Below are 25717 nucleotides of genomic sequence, written 5' to 3'. Positions count from 1 at the left end.
TAGTTCTTTCCACGGCAGTCAGCTTCCACTAAGGCCTCCAAGCCATGGGCCAAGCAAACCTGGGCTACTAGACGTCCAGCTGCCAAGTCCGAGGCCAAGCCTTTAGCCTGACTGCGTGGCCCTCCCCCTGGGGAATCCCAGGGTGGGAGGCCGACTTCTTTTCACCCAGTTCTGTCATCAGACCACCACCGGAACCTGAGTACAAGAAGTAGTTTCTCACGGGTATGCCCTCTCATTTCTGAGACTGCCCCCTCAGCAGTTCTTTTACACAGGCCCTCTATCAGACCCGAGCAAAGCTCTGCTCCTCCAGATGGCCATTCAGTCCTTGCTTCACTCGGGGGTGATAATTCCGGTCCCATTGTCACTGTGAGGGACTGGTTATTACGTTACCCTTTCTTGGTTCAGAAGCCAAATGGGTCTCATTGGCCTATCCTCAATCTCAAGTCTCTGAACAAGTTTATCAGAGTGCCCAGGTTTCGTATGGAAACCCTCTGCTCTATTGTCCTAGCTATGAAAATTGGGGACTTTATGGTCTCTCTGGACATTCTTCAGCTAACCATGGCCTTTGTATCACAACATGGCTGGTTGATCAACTGGAAAAAGTCCTCCCCTTCTGAAAGGATGGTTCATCTGGGAGCCCTCCTGGACTCTCAGACTCGGAGAATCTTCCTGACAGCAGACAAAATCTCCGCACTATAGCTACGAGTGCGCAGGTTACTCCACAGTCGCCGAGTGTCAATTCACTCAGCAATGCAGACCTTGTTGTCCATGGTATCCACCTTCTACATGGTGGAGTTCTCTCAGTTCCACTCCAGGCCCCTACAACACCCAATCCTCTCCAGGTGGAATAGGCTGCCCCATTTGATTGGATCCCAGACGATAGTCATCTCTTTGGAATTTTGTCTATCCCTCTCCTAGTGGTTACAAACGTCCCGCCTAAACCAAGGTTGCCCCTTCTGGATCCCGGATTGGGTGCTCCTCACGATGGATGCAAGCCTCCGCAGGTGGGGCACTCCTTCCAGGCTCATTGGACTCCCACCGAGGGGGTCCTACCAATTAACGTCCTAGAGCTCTGAGCCACAGAGCCCTCACTCTAGAAGAGGACATTCTTAAGGGCATGCCAGTAGAAGTTCAGTCCGATAACGCCACGGCGGTGGCCTACCTCAATCACCAAGGAGGCACTCTCAGTCGGGCAGCAATGGCAGAAGTGGCAAGTATTCTCAAGTGGGTCGAACATCCTCTCCCAGCCATCTCCGCAGTGTTTATCCCGGGGATTCTCAATTGGAAAGTGGATTTCCATCACGATGTGCATGCTGGGGAGTGATCTCTACACCCAGAGGTCTTTCAGCTCCTGGTGGACTAATGAGGTCTACCGGACGTGGACCTCATGGCCTCACGACACAAACACAAGCTTCCAGTGTACGGGTCCAGGACAAAGGACCCTGAAGCAGCTTTCGTGGACGCCTTGTCAGTGAAGTGGACCTTCCATTTGGCGTACCTTTTCCCTCCAGTCTCCCTTCTTCCTCGGGTCCTTCGGAAATTCAAGCAAGAAGGGGGCACGGTTCTGTTGGTAGCTCTGGCTTGGCCCAGAAGCCATTGGTACTCAGATCTTCAAAGTCTCTCCATAGACTCTCCTCTCCAGCTTCCTCAACGGCCAGACCTGTTGTCTCAGGGTCCCTGTCTACATGCGGACCTGGCCCATCTCTCTTTGATAGCATGGCTTTTGAGACATCCCTCCAAAGGTCCAAAGGGCTTTCTTGCTCTGTGCTCCAGACAATGCTCAGAGCACGTAAGCCGGCCTCCGCCCAGATCTATCACCGGGTGTGGCATACATATTTCCAGTGGTGTGCTACCAAAAGCTATGACCCTCAGGTTTTTCGGGTTTCTCGGATCCTTGCCTTCAGTCATCGGGCACCATAGAGTTAAGCTTTCAGCCTCCCAGGATGCACTAGGGTCCCCCTCCTATACCCCGCCCCCGAGCCAAGGCACCTCCGTTAGTTACCAAGCCATAGGCCGGAGGAGGAGAAGGAAGAGAGAGAAAGAAGATCTGGATACACACAAGAATCACACTCTCACCAAAGGGAGACAGAAAAACCGGTGACCAGAATAAAGCCCATCTGCAGCACAGGTGCGACAGGGCGGGAGTCCTGTGGAACCCTATGGACTTCGTAGAAATAGAGATAACAAAGGTAAGTTCTTACCATATCTCATATTTTCTACTTCAGGGTCCATAGGGTATCCACAGGATACCTTGGGGATGTCCCAAAGCAGTATCCTTTAAGGGTGGGGACGCTCCTGTGCTGAAAGGAGAATCTGCCGCCGAAGGAAGCATCCTGAGAGGCGAAGATGTCAAACCTGTAATACCTCACGAAGGTATGGACAGAGGACCACGTAGCAGCCTTGCAGATCTGGACTGCAGAGGCACCACATCGAGCTGCCCACGAAGGACCCACAGACCTAGTGGAATGAGCCTTCAAAGAAGGAAGAGCCGGCAGACCTTCATGAAGATAAGCTTCAGAAATAGCCATACGGATCCAGGCTGCCAAAGTTTGCTTTGAAGCAGGCCAACCCTTTTTACGGAAGCCATAGAGGACAAACAAGGCGTCCGACTTCCTAAACGAAGAAGTGTGGTCAACATAAGTCCTTAAGGCCCGCACAACATCCAAAGTGGCCTCACTCACTGAAAGGCCAGGTGAGTTAAAGGCCGGAACAACTATTTCCTCGTTAACATGAAACTGGGAAACAACTTTGGGAAGAAATTCAGGCCGAGTGCGGAGCACTGCCCTGTTCCCATGAAAAATCAAGAAAGGGGGTCTACAAGAAAGAGCCCCTAAATCAGAAACACGTCTGGCCGAAGCAATGGCCAGAAGGAAAACAGTCTTCGCTGTTAGCCATTTAAGATCCACTGAGCCCAGTGGTTCAAACGGCGGTCCCTGGAGAGCCCTCAGGACCACAGCCAAGTCCCAAGGTGCCACAGGTGGAACAAAGGGCGGCTGAATGCGGAGAACACCTTGCATAAAGGTGCGCACATCTGGGATTGTAGCAATCCTACGGTGAAACCAGACAGACAGGGCCGAAACCTGTACCTTCAAAGAAGCAAGGCGAAGCCCATGATCTAGTCCCACTTGTAGGAAGGCGAGTATCCGAGACAGACGAAACTCCCGCGGTGCATAACCTCTCGGTCGACACCACTGGAAGAACGTATGCCACACGCGATGGTATATCCTCGCGGAAGATGGTTTCCGAGCTCGTAACATGGTACGCACTACAGAGCTGGAAAAACCCCTGGACCTCAACATCGCTGTCTCAACAGCCACGCCGTCAAAGACAGCCGAGTCAGGTCCGGGTGAAGACAAGGACCCTGCGACAGAAGGTCCGGTCGTAGCGGCAACCGCAGAGGACTGTCCACGGACAGACCCTGAAGGTCTGAGAACCAGTGCCGTCTGGGCCACGCGGGAGCTATCAACAGGAGCGTCCCTCCTTCCTGTTTGAAATTCCGGATTACCCGTGGAAGAAGGGAAACCGGAGGAAACAGGTAAGCGAACCAGAACGTCCACCGGACGGACAGAGCATCCACCAGAGACGCCTCTTTGTCTCTTGTGCGAGACCCGTACACCGGCAACTTGTTGTTGTGCCGGGACGCCATGAGGTCGATCTCTGGAAGACCCCACTTGTCCACCAGTAGTTGAAAAATATCCGGGTGCAGGGACCATTCCCCCGGATGAACGTCCTGGAGACTTAGAAAGTCCGCCTCCCAATTTAGCACTCCCGGGATGAAGACAGCTGATATGGCCGGAAGATTGTGCTCCGCCCATACCAGGATCCGAGACACCTCTACGAGAGCCGCCCGACTTCGGGTTCCTCCTTGCCGGTTTATGTAGGCCACGGTGGTAGCATTGTCCGACTGGACCTGCACTGGGCGACCCTGGAGAACCCGATGTGCCTGCTGGAGGGCATTGAAGACCGCACAGAGTTCCAAGATATTTATTGGAAGCTCCGCTTCTGTCGGAGTCCACCTGCCATGGAACAAGTGTGGACCCGACACTGCTCCCCAGCCCTGAAGACTGGCGTCCGTTGTCAACAGGACCCAATTCGGTACCCAGAACGGACGTCCCTTGCTGAGATGGTTCGTCTGTAACCACCAGGCAAGGGACAGGCGAACCTCCGGGGTGAGCACCATCGTCTGGGACTTCAGAGACTGAGGCAGCCCGTTCCACTTGGACAGGATCAGGTGCTGCAGAGGTCTGGAGTGAAACTGGGCATATTCCACCATGTCTAACACCGACACCATGGAGCCCAGTAACCTCATCGCCGAGTGTAGAGACACCCGGCGGCTGTGCAGACAACTGCGCACCCTCGACTGTAAAGCAGAGATCTTTTCCCCCGTCACAAAGATCCTTTGCTGTCCCGAATCCAATAAGGCTCCGAGGTGCAGAATCCGCCGAGACGGGATTAGAGTGGACTTCTGCCAGTTTATTAACCAGCCATGCCGTTGCAGTAGCGCAATGGTCAGGTCCAAGTGGCGCAGAAGGAGCTACGGAGATCCTGCCACTAATAAAAGGTCGTCCAAGTACGGCAACATGTGGACTCCCTACAGCCGCAGAGAAGCCGCCATGACCGCCATCACCTTGGTGATGACACGCGCGGTGCTGTTGCCAGGCCAAAAGGTAACGCCCGAAACTGAAAGTGGTCGCTGCGGATTGCAAACCTGAGGAACTGTTGATGGCGCAAAAGAATAGGGACATGCAGGTAAGCGTCCTGTATGCCCAATGACACCATGTAGTTCCCAGGTTCCAGCGCCAGAATGATGGACCGTAGGGTCTCCATCCGAAACTTCGGCACCCGCAAAGACTTGTTGAGAGCTTTGAGGTTGAGAATCGGATGATACGACCCATTGGGTTTCTGCACCAAAAAGAGATTGGAATAGAAACCCTGGCCCCTCTTGGAGAATGGAACAGGCACTATAACTCCAGCCTGGAGCATAGTGTGCAAGACCTTCCGCAGCTCCGCGGCCTTGTTCCGGTCTGATGGTAGACCCGTGGTGAAAAATCGAGCCGGGGGTCTGTGCCGGAAAGAGAGGGCGTACCCGTGGGAGACCACCTCGAGAACCCAAAGTGTCTGTCGTGGTGACCGACCAACACCGGGCGAACTGCAGCAGGCGGCCTCCCACTTTGGGATCCCCCAAAGGGAGGCCCGGACCGTCAGGCCGCAGGCTTGTCATCTGGATTAGGGGCTGGACGTCTGGTACTCCATGCCTGCTTCCGGGGCTTGGCCGATTTCTTGGGACCAGCCTGTCGGGGAAAAGACTGTGGTTTGGGCCTGCCCTGGGCCCTATAAGACCGAAAGGACGATGGTCCTGAACTAGAAGGAACAGCGGCCGATGGGAGACATGCCGATTTGGCTGCCGCCAGCGTGGCCACAATCTTGTCCAGATCTGGACCGAAGAGAACTTCTCCGTTAAAGGGCAACGCCTCCAAACCCTTTTTGGAATCAGCGTCCGCCTTCCAGGATCTCAACCACAAGGTGCGACGAGCAGCCACCGCTGCTGAAGAAATTCGAGACACCAGGGTACTAATGTCTAAGGCCGCCTCGTTGATATAAGTGGCCGAATCACGGAGATTACCAATCAACTCCACCTATTCGGCCGGACAGTCGGAATCAAAGGACGCCTTCAATGAATCCGCCCAGCGCTCCATCGCTCTGGCAACCCAGCAAATGGCCATAGCCGGCCGCGCTGCCCCCCGCAAGGGAATAAGCGGACTTCAGGCAGATCTCCACCTTGCGGTCCATAGCATGGATGGCATCGGCAATGTGGCACTACGGACAAGACGTGTCACATGAGAATCCACCTGTGGAGGGGATTCCCACTTAGCAAAATAATTATCCGCGAACGGATAAGCCACCGCCAGGCGCCTCTGCGGCTGGTATCGCTTGCCAGGCTGTTTCCACGCCTCCTCTAAATGGTCCATTAACTGACCCGAAAGAGGAAAGACTGTGGCGTCACCCTTCACATCCTTAAAAAAGGCATACTTGGATTTAGCCGCTGGGGGAACTTCGTCCTCAATCACCAAGGCTGTGCGGACTGCCCGAATAAGTCCAGGAATATACACCTTGGACCTAGCGTCGGCGTCCTTAGTATGGAGAGGTTCCTGATCGTAAGGATCCAGAATCTCCCCATCATCAGACGTCCCGTCGTCATCCTCATAAGGAGCCGACAGAGACGCCACCGGCCGTTTATATGGCCGCATCACAGCCTCCCCCTGCAACACATCCGACAAGTGCTGTACAGAACTCGTCAGGGAGTTAACCCACGCCGGCTCCTGAGAAACCGGGAGAGGGGAAATAGGGAGACTGCGGGGTACCACTAATTGTCTTGGGAAACCCTGCTCTGTCCATCTGGTTCCAGCGCAGAATTGCTCTACTGCCGGATGTTCACTCCTTCCTTCAGGGTGTCCTCTGCATACAACCTCCCTTTGTCCCTCCTGTGGCACCGTGAGATGTGTTAGTGGTTCTCCATGCACTTCAGGGACCTCTGTTTGAACCCCTGGACTCAGACATGAAATGGCTCACTGCAAAATCTTTCTTTTTCTTCTGGCTTTCGTGTCTGCCCGTAGGGCAGTGATTCCCAACCTCTGTCCTCAAGGCACACTAACAGGCCAGGTTTTAGTGATATCCAGGCTCAAGCAGAGATGGTTAAATCAAAATAACTAAGGTACTAATTAAGTCACCTGTGCTCTACTATGGCTATACTTAAAACCTGGACTGTTAGTGTGCCTTGAGGACTGTGGTTGGGAACCCCTGCCGTAGGGTGTCAGATTTGGGGACGCTCTCCATTTCTGATCTTCCTTCAGGACAGGGCTGTTATTCGAACTATATTCCCTACCGTATGCTCACATACACACAGAATCACTGGCGATTGTGGCTACGCCCCCATGTCACGTCACACGGAGGGGGCGTGGCCTGCAAATAACATTATATATATCAAAATGGCCATTGGCAGAAAAAGGTTCCCCACCCTTGCACTATGGAATCTATATCTCCCATCCTCCTCCTATGTAGTAAGGAGTCTATATCCCCCATCCTCCTATGCAATATGGAATCTATATCCTTCATCCTCCTCCTATGCACTAGATGGAATCTATATCCTTCATCCCCTCCTATGCATTATGGAACCTATATCCCTCCTATGCACTATGGAATATATGTCCCCCAATCATCCTCCTATGCATTATGGAACCTATATCCCTCCTATGCACTGTGGAATCTATATCCCCCATCTTCCTATGCATTATGGAACCTATATCCTCATCCTGCTCCTATGCGCTATGGAATCTATATCCTCCTATGCATTAAGGAACCTATATCCCTTCTATGCACTGTGGAATCTATATCCCCCATCCCCCCCTTTTGCACTATGGAACTATATCCCCCCCATCCCCCCTATGCACTATGGAATCTAAATCCCCCCACCCCTTCCTATGCATTATGGAATCTATCCCCCCATCTTCCTCCTATGCTCCATAGCATCGATATCCCCCTATCCCTTTACTCATAAAAATAAGTTACTTGTTAAAGTGGCGACTGCTGTAAAGACCGATTTCCCCAATGGGTCTCCCTAGACGCACCTGGCTTGTCCCTCCTTTTGCCTCAGATATCTCACCTCTCCCATGGATTGGATTCCTCCATATGGCTCCCTTATGTCCTCACCTTTATCACTCCAGATTAGATCTGCCCTTAGAGCATCAACTGATTTATCGTCATGGCATAATCCCAAGATCTCATCTGATGGAATCCCTCTGTTCTGATGTAGCCACGTGATGTTATCAGTTGTTGTGATCTTGCCAGCACTGCCCGCCCCCTCTGATACTCTGCCAGGATTTACTTCTGATTTAATGGTCTATATTTATACTATTGTTGTTCACCTCTAGTGATCTGCATGTTACCATGGACTGACCCCATTTCCTTGGTATTGTGTTGCCATACTACTGTGTACTGACAGCGTTTCTCTCTGTCTCTGTTGATCCTTTCAATAAACAAATATATATATTTTTTAAAAAGAAATAATGTTGTGGCAAAACCATGAGTCGGGGTCCCTAGGAGGTGACCTTGAAGTGAATGCGTTCCTGGTGGGTGACTGGGATGTGACCCTGAAGTGAATTGCGTTTCTGGGGGGGTGACTGGGAGGTGGCCTGAAGTGGACGCATTCTCGGGGGGTGACTGGGAGGTGGCCTGAGGTGGACGCGTTCCTGGGTGGTGACTGGGAGGTGGCCTGAAGTGGACGTGTTCCTGGGGGATTACTGGGAGGTGGCCTGAAGTGGACACGGTGGGGGGTGACTGGGAGGTGGCCTGAAGTGGACGCGTTCCTGGGTGATGACCTGAAGTGAAAGTATTCCTGGGAGGTGGCCTGAAGTGGACGCATTCCATGGGAGGTGGCCTGAAGTGGACGCATTCCTGGGTGATGACCTGAAGTGAAAGTATTCCTGGGGGGTGACTGGGAGGTGGCCTGAAGTGGACGCGTTCCTGAGTGGTGACTGGGAGGTGGCCTGAAGTGGACGCATTCCTGGGTGATGGCCTGAAGTGGACGCATTCCTGGGTGATGACCTGAAGTGAAAGTATTCCTGGGGGGTGACTGGGAGGTGGCCTGAAGTGGACGCGTTCCTGAGTGGTGACTGGGAGGTGGCCTGAAGTGGACACGTTCCTAGGTGGTGACCTGAAGTGAAAGTATTCCTGGGGGATGACTGGGAGGTGGCCTGAAGTTAATGCTTAGACACTTACTGAAGGGTTAGGATTAGGCACTAGGAGGGACAAGTTAGGGTTAGGCACTAGGAGGGACAGTTAGGGTTCGGCACTAGGATGGACAGTTAGGGTTGGGCACTAGAGGGACAGTTAGGAGGGTTGGGCTATAGGAGGGACAGTTAGGAGGGTTAGGCACTAAGGGGCATATGTATCAAAGCTTGATGTGAGATAAAATTGTGAGATATATATATCACCAGCCAATCAGCTTCTAACTTACATTTTGCAGGCTGTGTTTAAGAAATTATAGTTTGGAGCTGATTGGTTGGTGATTATATATTTCACAATTTTATCTCACATCAAGCTTTGATACATATGCCCCTAAGAGCGACCGTTAGGGTTAGGCAATAGGAGGGACGGATAGGATTAGGCACTAGGAGGGACAGATAGGGTTAGGCACTAGGAGGGACAGTTAGGGTTAGGCACTAGGAGGGTCAGTTAGGAGGATTAGGCACTAGGAGGGACAGTTAGGAGGGTTAGGCACTAGGAGGGACAGTTAGGAGGGATAGGCACTAGGATGCTTGGTTGCATAGGGAGAGGAATCAGTAGCTGAAAGGAAGAAGTGATAATACCACTGTGTTCAGTTCTGGAGGCCATATCTCCAGAAGGATATTAATACATTAGAGACTGTACAAAGAAGGGCAACTAAAATGGTGCAAGGTCTACACCACAAAACGTACCAGGAAAGACTAAAAGATCTTTATATGTATAGTTTGGAGCAGAGAAGGGATAGGGGGGACATGGTAGAAACGTTCAAATATATAAAGGGTTTTAACCAGGTAAAGGCAGGAGACATTCTTCATAGGAAGTGAAGTATTAGAACAAGAGGACATGTTCTAAAACTGGAGGGTGGTAGGTTCAGGGGAAATTTTGAGGAAAAATGACATCACAGAGAGGGTAGTGGACAAGTGGAATAGCCTCCATCAGAGGTGGTAGAGGCTAAGACAGTAGAGCAATTTAAACATGCATGGGATAGACATAAGGATATCCTTCAGAAGAAGTAAGGATCAATAAGGGTTGAGGTAATAATATGTTTTAAAGTAGGGCAGACTAGATGGGCCAAGTGGTTCTTATCTGCCGTCAAATTCTATGTTTCTAGGAGGGACAGTTAGGCACTAGGAGGGACAGTTAGGAGGGTTAGGCACTAGGAGGGACAGTTCGGAGGGTTAGGCACTAGGAGGGCCAGTTAGGGTTGGGCACTAGGAGGGCCAGTTAGGGTTGGGCACTAGGAAGGCCAGTTAAAAGGGTTGGGCACTAGGAGGGACAGTTAGGAGGGTTAGGTACTAGGAGGGACAGTTAGGGTTAGGTACCAGGAGGGACAGTTAGGGTTGGGCACTAAGAGGGACAGTTAGGAGGGTTAGGCACTAGGAGGGACAGTTAGGAGGGTTAGGCACTAGGAGGGACAGTTAGGGTTAGGCACTAGGAGGGACAGTTAGGGTTAGGCACTAGGAGGGACAGTTAGGGTTAGGCACTAGGAGGGACAGTTAGGGTTAACACCAGAAGGATTAATGTTAAGGTGAATATTAGCTTTAGGGAAAAAAAAATAACAATTTTTTTTTTTTTGTGGCGACCATACCAATGTCTGTTTTGTTTTTTGTTTTTCACCATGTTGACCTTTTGTGTATCGAACTTATGTACTTGTCGACCTATTGCCTGTCTACCAGTTGGTGTCGACCTGTTGACTGTCTATCTAATTAATGTAAAACTTTAAATCCACACCCGAGAGACCGCTCCCCACAAGCCGAGAGAGACTGGAGAGACAGCTCCCCGCAAACCGAGAGAGACTGGAGAGACAGCTCCCCGCAAACCGAGAGAGACTGGAGAGACAGCGCCTCACAAGAAATAGAGACAGCTCTTCAGAAGCTGAGAAACATCTGCCTGCAGGTGGGGATGAGACATCACTTCCTGCAAGTAGAGAGGACAGGTACAGACACGAGTCGCCTGCAGGTGCTCTAAGGTTATTAACGTTTCACAGACATGAGCAGGCTGAACTGCAACACAAAGAAACAGCAGTCTCTTCTGGCTGTGGGTATCTGTGCTCTCTTTTCTAGCTGGGGGTCTCTACTGTCCTGTGGCTGGGGGACTCTCTCTGCTCTTCTGGCTGGGGGTCTCTCTCTACTCTTCTGGCTGGGGGACTCTCTCTGCTCTTCTGGCTGGGGGTCTCTCTCTGCTCTTCTGGCTGGGGGTCTCTCAGGGAATACTCTCATTGCACACAGCTCTCTCCTGTGAGACCCTGAGAAGATGCTTCTTCTGCTCCTGGCTCTGGCTGTCTATGTGATGTCGGATGCCCCTATACCAGGTGTGTAATGAGGGTCATGTACCACAAGTGGGATCATACAGGGGGTCTGCAGGGATTTTATATAACTAATTGTATTGATCAGAGGACTGGCACAAAGAGCTAGCAATCTATTAGTCTGTAAGTCTGTACTGACTTTTAACCTCAGAATTTTCTGAATGCTTCACTGTGAATGGAAGAGATTATCGGGGGTCTGTGAACTATGCGGGGCCAGAAAGAATTCCCTGTCTGTACTGGAACCAGACCACCCAACACAGATACAACACAATGTCCTATCTATCCGGAGAGCTGGGGCTGGGAAACCACAATTACTGCAGGTGAGTGGGGTGTTGGGGTGTGACGTATTACAGGTGAGTGGGGTGTTGGGGTGTGAGGTATTACAGGTGACTGGGGTGTGACGTATTACAGGTGAGTGGGGTGTTGGGGTGTGACGTATTACAGGTGAGTGGTGTGTTGGGGTGTGATGTATTACAGTTGAGTGGGGTGCTGGGGTGTGACGTATTACAGGTGAGTAGTGTGCTGGGGTGTGACGTATTGCAGGTGAGTGGGGTGTTGTGGTGTTACGTATTACAGGTGAGTGGGGTGCTGTGGTGTGACATATTACAGGTGAGTAGTGTGCTGGGGTGTGATGTATTACAGGTGAGTGGGGTGCTGGGGTATTACAGGTGAGTGGTGTGCTGGGGTGTGAGGTATTACAGGTGAGTGGTGTGCTGGGGTGTGACATATTACATGTGAGTAGTGTACTGGGGTGTGACGTATTACAGGTGAGTGGTGTGCTGGGGTGTGATGTATTACAGGTGAGTGGTGTGCTGGGGTGTGACGTATTACAGGTGAGTGGGGTGCTGAGGTGGGATGTATTACAGGTGAGTGGGGTGTTGGGGTGTGACGTATTGCAGGTGAGTGGGGTGCTGAGGTGTGACGTATTACAGGTGAGTGGGGTGCTGGGGTATTACAGGTGAGTGGTGTGCTGGGGTGTGAGGTATTACAGGTGAGTGGTGTGCTGGGGTGTGACGTATTACAGGTGAGTGGTGTGCTGGGGTGTGATGTATTACAGGTGAGTGGGGTGCTGAGGTGTGACATATTACAGGTGAGTGGTGTGCTGGGGTGTGACGTTTTACAGGTGAGTGGTGTGTTGGGGTGTGACGTATTACAGGTGAGTGGCGTGTTGGGGTGTGAGGTATTACAGGTGAGTGGTGTGCTGGGGTGTGAGGTATTACAGGTGAGTGGTGTGCTGGGGTGTGACGTATTACAGGTGAGTGGGGTGCTGAGGTGTGATGTATTACAGGTGAGTGGTGTGCTGGGGTGTGATGTATTACAGGTGAGTGGGGTACTGAGGTGTGACGTATTACAGGTGAGTGGCGTGTTGGGCTGTGACGTATTACAGGTGAGTAATGTGCACAAGGATACGGTCTATAAACATTGCTGCATTAGTGATTATAACAGTTACATAAGCAGTAGGGCGTCAGCAATCTAGTGTTAGATGCCCTAGTGGGGAGTAAGGAGTAGAGGAAAGTATAAGTGAAGGAGAAGCACGTGAGGGAAGAGGACCCTGCTCGTGATAGATTACATTCAAAAGGGGAGGGGCAGACAGACGGGGTAAAACATGGGTAGACAGTGAAGATGGAGCAGCGGATTAGGATGGGAACTGGAAGGCTATGATGAAGTAGGGGGTCTTGAGAGCTCGTTTGAATATTAGTAGAGAGGTGGAGAGTCTGATAGGGAGAGGGAGAGCGTTCCGGAAGTAGGGAGAGGGAGAGAGTTCCGGAAGTAGGGAGAGGCACAGATAATATGTTGGAATCGGGAGTGGGAGGAAGTAATCAGGTTGCAGGAGAGGCGGCATTAGTTGAGATAAGTGGTAGGACAGGAGAGTGAGGGGAGATGAGGTCAGAGATGTTATTGGGAGAGGATTGGGTGAGGGCTGTGTAAGCAAGTGTGAGAACCTTGGATTGGGTTCTGAAAGGGAAGGGGAGCCAGTGTAAGGAGAGGGGAGGCAGATGTAGAGTGTTTGGAGAGGAAGTTGAGCTGAGCATCAGTATTGATGACAGACTGGAGAGGAGAGAGATGGGAGTCAGGGAGGCCAGATAGGAGGAGGTTACAGTAATCCAATCTGGAGATGACCAGTGAGTGTATTAAGGTCTTAGTAGCCTCCTGGGTGAGAGAGGGTCTAATCCTTCCCCATCTAACAATGATTTATTGCCTTCTGTATGTTCACTTCTTATTTATTGTTTATACCACTAATATTATACTTTATTATTAAGCCTTAATGCTGCACATTGAGGGGTTTATGATACACAAACACAGATACAAATAATCTAGAACTGATTTCTGCTCCTTCACAAATATGTGACCTTCTTGTGTGCACAGAATTTCTCCCTCAGTATCTACAGGTGTACCCCACACAACATGCTTCAACAGACTACCACCGACCCTGACCACAGCCCCTCACTGCCTGCCCTGACCACAGGTTACGGAACACAAGCCCTCGCTGTCTGCCCTGACCACAAGCCACAAGCCCTCGCTGCCTGCCCTGACCAAAAGCCACAGAACAACAAGCCCTCGCTGCCTGCCCTGACCACAAGCCACGGAGCCACAAACCCTCGCTGCCTGCCCTGACCACAGGTTACAGAACACAAGCCCTCGCTGTCTGCCCTGACCACAGGCCACAGAACCACAAGCCCACGCTGCCTGCCCTGACCACAGAACCACAAGCCCTCGTTGCCTGCCTGACCACAGGCCACAGACCCAAAAGCCCTTGCTGCTTGCCCTGACCACAGGACCTCATGGCCGGCCTTGACTACAGATTATCATAACTGTGTTCTTCAGGCTTTCACACAATATCTCATAATTTCAAATGGCCAAAATAACCCGACTTTTCTTAGTATACCCTACACTACCGTATCTCCTAATACGAGGCCCTGTCTACCTCATGTATATTTGTATGATCCACTCTGCTATTGTCAAGTCTAATGTGCTGACACTATATAAGTAATGAGGATTTAACAGTAAGTGATGTGATGTACGGTGATGTGATGTGCGGTGATGTGGTGTACGGTGATGTGATGTACGGTGATGTGATGTACGGTGATGTACGGTGATGTGGTGTACGGTGATGTGATGTACGGTGATGTGATGTGATGTGATGTACGGTGATGTGATGTACGGTGATGTGATGCACGGTGATCTGATGTGATGTACGGTGATGTGGTGTACGGTGATGTGATGTACGGTGTACGGTGATGTGATGTGCGGTGATGTGATGTACGGTGATGTGATGTACGGTGATGTGATGTGGTGTACGGTGATGTGATGTACGGTGATGTGGTGTACGGTGATGTGATGTGATGCGCGGTGATGTGATGTGCGATGATGTGATGTACGGTACGGTGATGTGATGTACGGTATGGTGATGTGATGTACGGTGATGTGATGCACGGTGATGTGATGCGCGGTACGGTGATGTGACGCACGGTACGGTGATGTGATGCACGGTACGGTGATGTGATGTGATGTACGGTGATGTGATGTATGGCGATGTGATGTGATGTGCGGTGATGTGATGTATGGTAATGTGATGTACGGTGATGTGATGTATGGTGATGTGATGTGATGTATGGTGATGTGATGTGATGTACGGTGATGTGATGTGATGTACGGTGATGTACGGTGATGTGATGTGATGTACGGTGATGTGATGTACGATGATGTGATGTACGGTGATGTGATGTACGGTGATGTGATGTGATGTACGGTGATGTGATGTACGATGATGTGATGTACGGTGATGTGATGTACGGTGATGTGATGTGATGTACGGTGATGTGATGTGGTGTACGGTGATGTGATGTGATGTATGGTGATGTGATGTACGATGATGTGATGTACGGTGATGTGATGTACGGTGATGTGATGTACGGTGATGTGATGTGGTGTACGGTGATGTGATGTGATGTACGGTGATGTGATGTGGTGTACGGTGATGTGATGTGGTGTACGGTGATGTGATGTACGGTGATGTGATGTGGTGTACGGTGATGTGATGTGGTGTACGGTGATGTGATGTGGTGTACGGTGATGTGATGTGATGTACGGTGATGTGATGTATGGTGATGTGATGTACGGTGATGTGATGTGTGGTGATGTGATGTAATGTACGGTGATGTGATGTGATGTACGGTGATGTGATGTACGGTGATGTGATGTGATGTACGGTGATGTGATGTGATGTACGGTGATGTGATGTACGGTGATGTGATGTACGGTGATGTGATGTACGGTGATGTGATGTACGGTGATGTGATGTAATGTACGGTGATATGATGTGATGTACGGTGATGTGATGTACGGTGATGTGATGTAATGTACGGTGATGTGATGTACGGTGATATGATGTGCGGTGATGTACGGTGATGTGATGTGATGTACGGTGATGTGATGTACGGTGATGTAATGTATGGTGATGTGATCTAATGTACGGTGATGTGATGTGATGTACGGTTATGTGATGTGATGTACGGTGATGTGATGTATGGTGATGTGATGTGATGTACGGTGATGTGATGTGATGTACGGTGATGTGATGTGATGTACGGTGATGTGATGTGCGGTGATGTACGGTGATATGATGTGCGGTGATGTACAGTGCGGTGATGTACAGTGATGTGATGTACGGTGATGTGATGTATGGTGATGTGATGTAATGTACGGTGATGTGATGTAATGTACGGTGATATGATGTGCGGTGATGTGATGTGATGTACGGTGATGTGATGTACGGTGATATGATGTGCGGTGATGTACGGTGATATGATGTGCGGTGATGTACAGTGCGGTGATGTACAGTGATGTGATGTACGGTGATGTGATGTACGGTGATGTGATGTAATGTACGGTGATGTGATGTAATGTACGGTGATATGATGTGCGGTGATGTGATGTGATGTACGGTGATGTGATGTGATGCGCGGTGATGTGATGGACTGTGATGTGATGCGCGGTTATGTGATGCGCGGTGATGTGATGGACGGTGATGTGATGGACGGTGATGTGATGTGATGTACGGTGATGTGATGTGATGTACGGTGATGTGATGTGCGGTGATGTACGGTGATATGATGTGCAGTGATGTACAGTGCGGTGATGTACAGTGATGTGATGTACGGTGATGTGATGTATGGTGATGTGATGTAATGTACGGTGATGTGATGTAATGTACGGTGATATGATGTGCGGTGATGTGATGTGATGTACGGTGATGTGATGTGATGTACGGTGATATGATGTGCGGTGATGTACGGTGATATGATGTGCGGTGATGTACAGTGCGGTGATGTACAGTGATGTGATGTACGGTGATGTGATGTACGGTGATGTGATGTAATGTACGGTGATGTGATGTACGGTGATGTGATGTGCGGTGATGTACGGTGATATGATGTGCGGTGATGTACAGTGCGGTGATGTACAGTGATGTGATGTACGGTGATGTGATGTATGGTGATGTGATGTAATGTACGGTGATGTGATGTAATGTACGGTGATATGATGTGCGGTGATGTGATGTACGGTGATGTGATGTAATGTACGGTGATATGATGTGATGTACGGTGATGTGATGTGATGTACGGTGATGTGATGTAATGTACGGTGATGTGATGTACGGTGATATGATGTGCGGTGATGTACGGTGATGTGATGTGATGTACGGTGATGTGATGTACGGTGATGTAATGTATGGTGATGTGATCTAATGTACGGTGATGTGATGTGATGTACGGTTATGTGATGTGATGTACGGTGATGTGATGTATGGTGATGTGATGTGATGTACGGTGATGTGATGTGATGTACGGTGATGTGATGTGATGTACGGTGATGTGATGTGCGGTGATGTACGGTGATATGATGTGCGGTGATGTACAGTGCGGTGATGTACAGTGATGTGATGTACGGTGATGTGATGTAATGTACGGTGATGTGATGTAATGTACGGTGATATGATGTGCGGTGATGTGATGTACGGTGATGTGATGTGATGTACGGTGATATGATGTGCGGTGATGTACGGTGATATGATGTGCGGTGATGTACAGTGCGGTGATGTACAGTGATGTGATGTACGGTGATGTGATGTAATGTACGGTGATGTGATGTAATGTACGGTGATATGATGTGCGGTGATGTGATGTGATGTACGGTGATGTGATGTGATGCGCGGTGATGTGATGGACTGTGATGTGATGCGCGGTTATGTGATGCGCGGTGATGTGATGGACGGTGATGTGATGGACGGTGATGTGATGGGCGGTGATGTGATGTACGGTGATGTGATGTACGGTGATGTGATGTATGGTGATGTAATGTACGGTGATGTGATGTACGGTGATGTGATGTAATGTACGGTGATGTGATGTAATGTATGGTGATGTGATGTACGGTGATGTGATGTATGGTGATGTGATGTACGGTGATGTGATGTGGTGTATGGTGATGTACGGTGATGTGATGTGGTGTATGGTGATGTACAGTGATGTGATGTGGTGTACGGTGATGTGATGTACGGTGATGTGATGTATGGTGATGTGATGTGATGTATCGTGATGTGATGTACGGTGATGTGATGTACGGTGATGTGATGTGATGTATGGTGATGTGATGTGATGTACGGTGATGTGATGTACGGTGATGTGATGTGATGTACTGTGATGTGATGTACGGTGATGTGATGTAATGTATGGTGATGTGATGTGATGTACGGTGATGTGATGTACGGTGATGTGATGTACGGTGATGTGATGTACGGTGATGTGATGTGATGTACGGTGATGCGATGTACGGTGATGTGATGTACGGTGATGTGATGTACGGTGATGTGATGTACGGTGATGTGATGTACGGTGATGTGTTGTAATGTACGGTGATGTGATGTAATGTACGGTGATGTGATGTAATGTACGGTGATGTGATGTAATGTACGGTGATGTGATGTAATGTACGGTGATGTGATGTACGGTGATGTGATGTGATGTACGGTGATGTGATGTACGGTGATGTGATGTACGGTGATGTACGGTGATGTGATGTACGGTGATGTGATGTACGGTGTACGGTGATGTGATGTACGGTGATGTGATGTGATGTACAGTGATGTGATGTACGGTGATGTGATGTGATGTACGGTGATGTGATGTGATGTACGGTGATGTGATGTATGGTGATGTGATGTACGGTGATGTGATGTACTGTGATGTGATGTACGGTGATGTGATGTGATGTACGGTGATGTGATGTACGGTGATGTGATGTACGGTGATGTGATGTATGGTGATGTGATGTACGGTGATGTGATGTACGGTGATGTGATGTACGGTGATGTGATGTGATGTACGGTGATGTACGGTGATGTGATGTACGGTGATGTGATGTACGGTGATGTGATGTGATGTACGATGATGTGAAGTGCGGTGATGTGATGTACGGTGATGTGATGTGATGTACGGTGATGTGATGTAATGTACGGTGATGTAATGTACGGTGATGTGATGTACGGTGATGTGATGTGATGTACGGTGAAGTGATGTACGGTGATGTGATGTGATGTACGGTGAAGTGATGTGATGTACGGTGATGTGATGTACGGTGATGTGATGTACGGTGATGTGATGTACGGTGATGTGATGTACGGTGATGTGATGTGATGTACGGTGATGTGATGTAATGTACGGTGATGTGATGTACGGTGATGTGATGTAATGTATGGTGATGTGATGTAATGTATGGTGATGTGATGTACGGTGATGTGATGTACGGTGATGTGATGTGGTGTACGGTGATGTACAGTGATGTGATGTACGGTGATGTGATGTGAAGTGATGTACGGTGATGTGATGTACGGTGATGTGATGTGATGTACGGTGATGTGATGTACGGTGTACGGTGATGTGATGTGATGTACGGTGATGTGATGTATGGTGATGTGATGTATGGTGATGTGATGTACAGTGATGTGATGTACGGTGATGTGATGTACGGTGATGTGATGTACGGTGATGTGATGTACGGTGATGTGATGTACGGTGATGTGATGTGCGGTGATGTGATGTGATGTACGGTGATGTGATGTGATGTACGGTGATGTGATGTGCGGTGATGTGATGTACGGTGATGTGATGTACGGTGATGTGATGTACAGTGATGTGATGTGATGTACGGTGATGTGATGTGATGTAATGTACGGTGATGTGATGTGATGTACGGTGATGTGATGTACGGTGATGTACAGTGATGTGATGTGATGTAATGTACGGTGATGTGATGTGGTGTGATGTAATGTATGGTGATGTGATGTAATGTACGGTGATGTGATGTGATGTACCGTGATGTGATGTGATGTAATGTACGGTGATGTGATGTAATGTATGGTGATGTGATGTGATGTACGGTGATGTGATGTACGGTGATGTGATGTACGGTGATGTGATGTGATGTACGGTGATGTGATGTACGGTGATGTGATGTACGGTGATGTGATGTACGGTGATGTGATGTGATGTACGGTGATGTGATGTACAGTGATGTGATGTACGGTGTACGGTGATGTGATGTACTGTGATGTGATGTGATGTACGGTGATGTGATGTACGGTGATGTGATGTGATGTACGGTGATGTGATGTGATGTACGGTGATGTGATGTGGTGTACGGTGATGTGATGTGGTGTATGGTGATGTGATGTACGGTGATGTGATGTGATGTACGGTGATGTGATGTGATGTACGGTGATGTGATGTGGTGTACGGTGATGTGATGTGGTGTATGGTGATGTGATGTACGGTGATGTGATGTACGGTGATGTGATGTGATGTACGGTGATGTGATGTAATGTACGGTGATGTGATGTACGGTGATGTGATGTACGGTGATGTGATGTAATGTATGGTGATGTGATGTGATGTACGGTGATGTGATGTGATGTACGGTGATGTGATGTACGGTGATGTGATGTGATGTACGGTGATGTGATGTGATGTACGGTGATGTGATGGGATGTACGGTGATGTGATGTGGTGTACGGTGATGTACGGTGATGTGATGTACGGTGATGTGATGTATGGTGATGTGATGTGATGTACGGTGATGTGATGTACGGTGATGTGATGTACGGTGATGTGATGTACGGTGATGTGATGTGATGTACGGTGATGTGATGTACGGTGATGTGATGTACGGTGATGTGATGTGCGGTGATGTACTGTGATGTGATGTGCGGTGATGTGATGTGATGTACGGTGATGTATGGTGATGTGATGTGATGTACGGTGATGTGATGTACTGTGATGTGGTGTACGGTGATGTGATGTGCGGTGATGTACTGTGATGTGATGTGCGGTGATGTGATGTGATGTATGGTGATGTGATGTAATGTACGGTGATGTGATGTACAGTGATGTGATGTACAGTGATGTGATGTAATGTACGGTGATGTGATGTACGGTGATGTGATGTGATGTATGGTGATGTGATGTATGGTGATGTGATGTACGGTGATGTGATGTACGGTGATGTGATGTGATGTACGGTGATGTGATGTGATGTACGGTGATGTGATGTGATGTACGGTGATGTGAAGTGCGGTGATGTGATGTACGGTGATGTGATGTGATGTACGGTGATGTGATGTACGGTGATGTGATGTACGGTGATGTGATGTGATGTACGGTGATGTGATGTGATGTACGGTGATGTGATGGGATGTACGGTGATGTGATGTGGTGTACGGTGATGTACGGTGATGTGATGTGATGTACGGTGATGTGATGTACGGTGATGTAATGTACGGTGATGTGATGTACTGTGATGTGATGTACGGTGATGTGATGTGATGTATGGTGATGTGATGTATGGTGATGTGATGTACGGTCATGTGATGTACGGTGATGTGATGTGATGTACAGTGATGTGATGTACGGTGATGTGATGTACGGTGATGTAATGTACGGTGATGTGATGTACGGTGATGTGATGTGATGTATGGTGATGTGATGTATGGTGATGTGATGTACGGTGATGTGATGTACGGTGATGTGATGTGATGTACGGTGATGTGATGTGATGTACGGTGATGTGATGTGATGTACGGTGATGTGATGTGATGTACGGTGATGTGATGTGATGTACGGTGATGTGATGTGAAGTGCGGTGATGTGATGTACTGTGATGTGATGTGATGTACGGTGATGTGATGTACGGTGATGTGATGTGATGTACGGTGATGTGATGTGATGTACGGTGATGTGATGTGGTGTACGGTGATGTGGTGTATGGTGATGTGATGTACGGTGATGTGATGTGATGTACGGTGATGTGATGTGATGTACGGTGATGTGATGTGGTGTACGGTGATGTGATGTGGTGTATGGTGATGTGATGTACGGTGATGTGATGTACGGTGATGTGATGTGATGTACGGTGATGTGATGTAATGTACGGTGATGTGATGTACGGTGATGTGATGTACGGTGATGTGATGTAATGTATGGTGATGTGATGTGATGTACGGTGATGTGATGTGATGTACGGTGATGTGATGTACGGTGATGTGATGTGATGTACGGTGATGTGATGTGATGTACGGTGATGTGATGGGATGTACGGTGATGTGATGTGGTGTACGGTGATGTACGGTGATGTGATGTACGGTGATGTGATGTATGGTGATGTGATGTGATGTACGGTGATGTGATGTACGGTGATGTGATGTACGGTGATGTGATGTACGGTGATGTGATGTGATGTACGGTGATGTGATGTACGGTGATGTGATGTACGGTGATGTGATGTGCGGTGATGTACTGTGATGTGATGTGCGGTGATGTGATGTGATGTACGGTGATGTATGGTGATGTGATGTGATGTACGGTGATGTGATGTACTGTGATGTGGTGTACGGTGATGTGATGTGCGGTGATGTACTGTGATGTGATGTGCGGTGATGTGATGTGATGTATGGTGATGTGATGTAATGTACGGTGATGTGATGTACAGTGATGTGATGTACAGTGATGTGATGTAATGTACGGTGATGTGATGTACGGTGATGTGATGTGATGTATGGTGATGTGATGTATGGTGATGTGATGTACGGTGATGTGATGTACGGTGATGTGATGTGATGTACGGTGATGTGATGTGATGTACGGTGATGTGATGTGATGTACGGTGATGTGAAGTGCGGTGATGTGATGTACGGTGATGTGATGTGATGTACGGTGATGTGATGTACGGTGATGTGATGTACGGTGATGTGATGTGATGTACGGTGATGTGATGTGATGTACGGTGATGTGATGGGATGTACGGTGATGTGATGTGGTGTACGGTGATGTACGGTGATGTGATGTGATGTACGGTGATGTGATGTACTGTGATGTGATGTACGGTGATGTGATGTGATGTATGGTGATGTGATGTATGGTGATGTGATGTACGGTCATGTGATGTACGGTGATGTGATGTGATGTACAGTGATGTGATGTACGGTGATGTGATGTACGGTGATGTAATGTACGGTGATGTGATGTACGGTGATGTGATGTGATGTATGGTGATGTGATGTATGGTGATGTGATGTACGGTGATGTGATGTACGGTGATGTGATGTGATGTACGGTGATGTGATGTGATGTACGGTGATGTGATGTGATGTACGGTGATGTGATGTGATGTACGGTGATGTGATGTGAAGTGCGGTGATGTGATGTATGTTGATGTGATGTGAAGTGCGGTGATGTGATGTACGGTGATGTGATGTGATGTACGGTGATGTGATGTGATGTACGGTGATGTGAAGTACGGTGATGTGATGTACGGTGATGTGATGTGATGTACGGTGATGTGATGTAATGTACGGTGATGTGATGTACGGTGATGTGATGTACGGTGATGTGATGTATGGTGATGTGATGTGATGTACGGTGATGTGAAGTGCGGTGATGTGATGTACGGTGATGTGATGTACGGTGATGTGATGTGATGTACGGTGATGTGATGTGATGTACGGTGATGTGATGTACGGTGATGTGATGTACGGTGATGTGATGTATGGTGATGTGATGTGATGTACGGTGATGTGATGTACTGTGATGTGATGTACGGTGATGTGATGTATGGTGATGTGATGTGATGTACGGTCATGTGATGTACGGTGATGTGATGTGATGTACAGTGATGTGATGTACGGTGATGTGATGTACGGTGATGTGATGTGAAGTGCGGTGATGTGATGTATGGTGATGTGATGTGAAGTGCGGTGATGTGATGTAATGTACGGTGATGTGATGTATGGTGATGTGATGTGATGTAATGTATGTTGATGTGATGTACTGTGATGTGCGGTGATGTGATGTAATGTACGGTGATGTGATGTGATGTACAGTGATGTGATGTGATGTAATGTACGGTGATGTGATGTAATGTACGGTGATGTGATGTGATGTACGGTGATGTGATGTACGGTGATGTGATGTACGGTGATGTGATGTGATGTACGGTGATGTGATGTGAAGTGCGGTGATGTGATGTATGTTGATGTGATGTGATGTACGGTGATGTGAAGTGCGGTGATGTGATGTACGGTGATGTGATGTACGGTGATGTGATGTGATGTACGGTGATGTGAAGTGCGGTGATGTGATGTACGGTGATGTGATGTGATGTACGGTGATGTGATGTGATGTACGGTGATGTGATGTAATGTACGGTGATGTGATGTACGGTGATGTGATGTACGGTGATGTGATGTATGGTGATGTGATGTAATGTACGGTGATGTGATGTACTGTGATGTGATGTACGGTGATGTGATGTGATGTATGGTGATGTGATGTATGGTGATGTGATGTACGGTCATGTGATGTGATGTACGGTGATGTGATGTACGGTGATGTGATGTGATGTGAAGTGCGGTGATGTGATGTACGGTGATGTGATGTGAAGTGCGGTGATGTGATGTATGGTGATGTGATGTGAAGTGCGGTGATGTGATGTAATGTACGGTGATGTGATGTATGGTGATGTGATGTAATGTATGGTGATGTGATGTACTGTGATGTGCGGTGATGTGATGTAATGTACGGTGATGTGATGTGATGTACAGTGATGTGATGTGATGTAATGTACGGTGATGTGATGTGATGTACGGTGATGTGATGTACGGTGATGTGATGTACGGTGATGTGATGTACGGTGATGTGATGTACGGTGATGTGATGTATGGTGATGTGATGTAATGTATGGTGATGTAATGTACGGTGATGTAATGTACGGTGATGTGATGTACTGTGATGTGATGTATGGTGATGTGATGTATGGTGATGTGATGTATGGTGATGTGATGTACGGTCATGTGATGTACGGTGATGTGATGTGATGTACGGTGATGTGATGTACGGTGATGTGATGTGATGTGAAGTGCGGTGATGTGATGTATGGTGATGTGATGTGAAGTGCGGTGATGTGATGTGATGTACGGTGATGTGATGTACGGTGATGTGATGTAATGTACGGTGATGTAATGTATGGTGATGTGATGTAATGTATGGTGATGTAATGTACGGTGATGTACGGTGATGTGATGTGATGTATGGTGATGTGATGTGATGTACGGTGATGTGAAGTGCGGTGATGTGATGTACGGTGATGTGATGTACGGTGATGTGATGTACGGTGATGTGATGTACGGTGATGTGATGTACGGTGATGTGAAGTGCGGTGATGTGATGTACGGTGATGTGATGTGATGTACGGTGATGTGATGTGATGTACGGTGATGTGATGTAATGTACGGTGATGTATGGTGATGTGATGTACGGTGATGTGATGTACGGTGATGTGATGTACGGTGATGTGTTGTGCGGTGATGTACTGTGATGTGATGTGCGGTGATGTGATGTAATGTACGGTGATGTGATGTGATGTATGGTGATGTGATGTGATGTAATGTATGGTGATGTGATGTGATGTACTGTGATGTGCGGTGATGTGATGTAATGTACGGTGATGTGATGTGATGTACAGTGATGTGATGTGATGTAATGTACGGTGATGTGATGTGATGTACGGTGATGTGATGTCTGGTGATGTGATGTATGGTGATGTGATGTATGGTGATGTGATGTACGGTGATGTGATGTACGGTGATGTGATGTGATGTACGGTGATGTGATGTGAAGTGCGGTGATGTGATGTACGGTGATGTGATGTGATGTACGGTGATGTGATGTGATGTACGGTGATGTGAAGTGCGGTGATGTGATGTACGGTGATGTGATGTGATGTACGGTGATGTGATGTGATGTACGGTGATGTGATGTGATGTACGGTGATGTGATGTGATGTAATGTACGGTGATGTGATGTACGGTGATGTGATGTACGGTGATGTGATGTATGGTGATGTGATGTAATGTATGGTGATGTAATGTACGGTGATGTGATGTACGGTGATGTAATGTACGGTGATGTGATGTACTGTGATGTGATGTACGGTGATGTGATGTGATGTATGGTGATGTGATGTATGGTGATGTGATGTACGGTCATGTGATGTACGGTGATGTGATGTGATGTACGGTGA

At 48.5% G+C, this 25717-nt stretch overlaps 1 protein-coding gene across 1 annotated transcript in view; it reads left to right on the top strand.

The window, feature by feature from the left end:
* The first annotated feature begins 10785 nt into the window (after positions 1 to 10785).
* KREMEN2 (kringle containing transmembrane protein 2) overlaps positions 10786 to 25717 on the top strand; it is a 42542-nt gene continuing 27610 nt past the window's right edge. Inside the window, exons 1-2 of the mRNA XM_088461722.1 lie at positions 10786 to 11092; positions 11238 to 11406. Of these exons, the coding sequence (XP_088317848.1) occupies positions 11035 to 11092; positions 11238 to 11406 (227 nt within the window). The 5' untranslated portion in view covers positions 10786 to 11034. The remainder of the gene's footprint in view (positions 11093 to 11237; positions 11407 to 25717) is intronic.

This window comes from Taudactylus pleione, unplaced genomic scaffold (genome assembly GCF_031769625.1).
Source record: "Taudactylus pleione unplaced genomic scaffold, aTauple2 ptg001090l, whole genome shotgun sequence".
Taxonomy (NCBI): Eukaryota; Metazoa; Chordata; class Amphibia; order Anura; family Myobatrachidae; genus Taudactylus; species Taudactylus pleione.
Note: the sequence above shows the minus strand (reverse complement) of the source record. Positions and strands in the feature narration are given on the sequence as shown.